At 45.0% G+C, this 1,453-nt stretch overlaps 1 protein-coding gene across 1 annotated transcript; it reads left to right on the forward strand.

Annotated features, from left to right (window-relative positions):
• Positions 1–207: 207 nt before the first annotated feature.
• Positions 208–1,440, forward strand: LOC112525368 (expansin-A6-like). Its single transcript, XM_025135475.1, has 3 exons — positions 208–355; positions 523–841; positions 945–1,440. The coding sequence occupies exons 1-3, from the start codon at positions 208–210 to the stop codon at positions 1,252–1,254; spliced, it is 777 nt and encodes a 258-aa protein (XP_024991243.1). The 3' UTR covers positions 1,255–1,440.
• The last annotated feature ends 13 nt before the right edge of the window (positions 1,441–1,453 follow it).

The raw sequence follows: 1,453 nt of genomic DNA on the forward strand, positions 1-1,453 counted from the left end.
CATCGTACGGATACACCGCTAATGATATAATATAGATTATAAGTTTATACAATAAGATCACAAAATTTGAAGGATTTATCATCCAATCGCAAAAAGATTCTCCCAATTGGCCCCACTCCCCTTTCCTCTTTTCCCCATAAGTATCCCCTTCACATTCCTCCTTCTCTTCACGCTTTTCAACTCTCTCTCTCTCTCTGTTATTCTAAAATGGAGCTCCGAGGTTTGGGCTACATTCTCATGTTAACTGCAATTTTGACGGCCGTCAACGCTCGTATCCCCGGAGTTTACACCGGTGGACAGTGGGAGACCGCTCACGCCACCTTTTATGGTGGCGCTGATGCATCCGGCACAATGGGTCTGTCTGCATTTGCCTTAATTTCCCCCTTTTCTTATTATGATTTCCTTAATTCAAATCCAATTCCCAAAGACAAAGCATCACAATATCTTCATTTCTTCAAGCAAATCCTTTTTAATTTTGTACTAGTGGTCTGATTGGAGTTGAATTTGGGTGGATTTTTTCAGGTGGAGCATGTGGGTATGGGAATTTGTACAGCCAAGGCTACGGCGTCAACACGGCGGCACTAAGCACAGCGCTGTTCAACAATGGCTTGAGCTGCGGCGCTTGTTTTGAGCTAAAATGTATCGATGACCCTCAATGGTGTCATCCCGGCAACCCTTCCATTCTCATCACCGCCACCAATTTCTGTCCGCCGAACTTTGCTCAGCCTAGCGACAATGGAGGTTGGTGCAATCCCCCTCGCCCCCATTTCGATCTCGCCATGCCCATGTTTCTCAAAATCGCTGCTTACCGTGCCGGAATCGTCCCCGTCTCCTACCGCCGGCAAGTCATAATCTTCACTCCGTGATCAACCAGATACGATGTTAATTAGTTACCCCTGTTTAACAACTAAATTACAATTTTCTTTTCTTTTCTTTTCTTTCAGGGTGCCATGCCGGAAACAAGGAGGGATAAGGTTCACAATTAACGGTTTCCGTTACTTCAATCTGGTTTTGATCAGCAACGTCGCCGGTGCCGGCGATATCACCAAGGCATGGGTGAAAGGTTCGAACACGGAATGGATGAGTCTTAGCCGGAACTGGGGTCAAAATTGGCAGTCAAACGCAGTGTTGATTGGACAGTCACTTTCGTTCAGGGTGACAGGCAGTGACGGTCGCACTTCCACCTCGAAGAACATAGTACCTCCGAATTGGCAATTCGGGCAAACTTTTACCGGGAAGAATTTCCGGGTTTAAGGATTCGAATCGGGTTCGGTTGGCGGGTGAAATATTTATGTATTTTAAAGAAAAATATATATATATTTCTATTTTTAGGAGAGTGCTTTTTGACTACTAAGAAGTGCTCTTTTTCGTTGTAAACGGAGCTGAAGCGGCTATGCTTCCTCGCATCGTAGGGGCCCGCAGCTTTTATTATCTCTATATAAATATACATTTC

Source organism: Cynara cardunculus (genome assembly GCF_001531365.2).
Source record: "Cynara cardunculus var. scolymus isolate 2C chromosome LG 13, CcrdV1, whole genome shotgun sequence".
Taxonomy (NCBI): domain Eukaryota; kingdom Viridiplantae; phylum Streptophyta; class Magnoliopsida; order Asterales; family Asteraceae; genus Cynara; species Cynara cardunculus.

Excerpts from the sequence above, each read along its gene's own strand:
- LOC112525368 (XM_025135475.1), top strand. The coding sequence starts at position 208 with ATGGAGCTCCGAGGTTTGGGCTACATTCTCATGTTAACTGCAATTTTG. Across the intron at positions 356-522 it reads TGATGCATCCGGCACAATGG|GTGGAGCATGTGGGTATGGG; the intron begins GTCTGTCTGCAT and ends GGATTTTTTCAG. Across the intron at positions 842-944 it reads GTCCCCGTCTCCTACCGCCG|GGTGCCATGCCGGAAACAAG; the intron begins GCAAGTCATAAT and ends CTTTTCTTTCAG.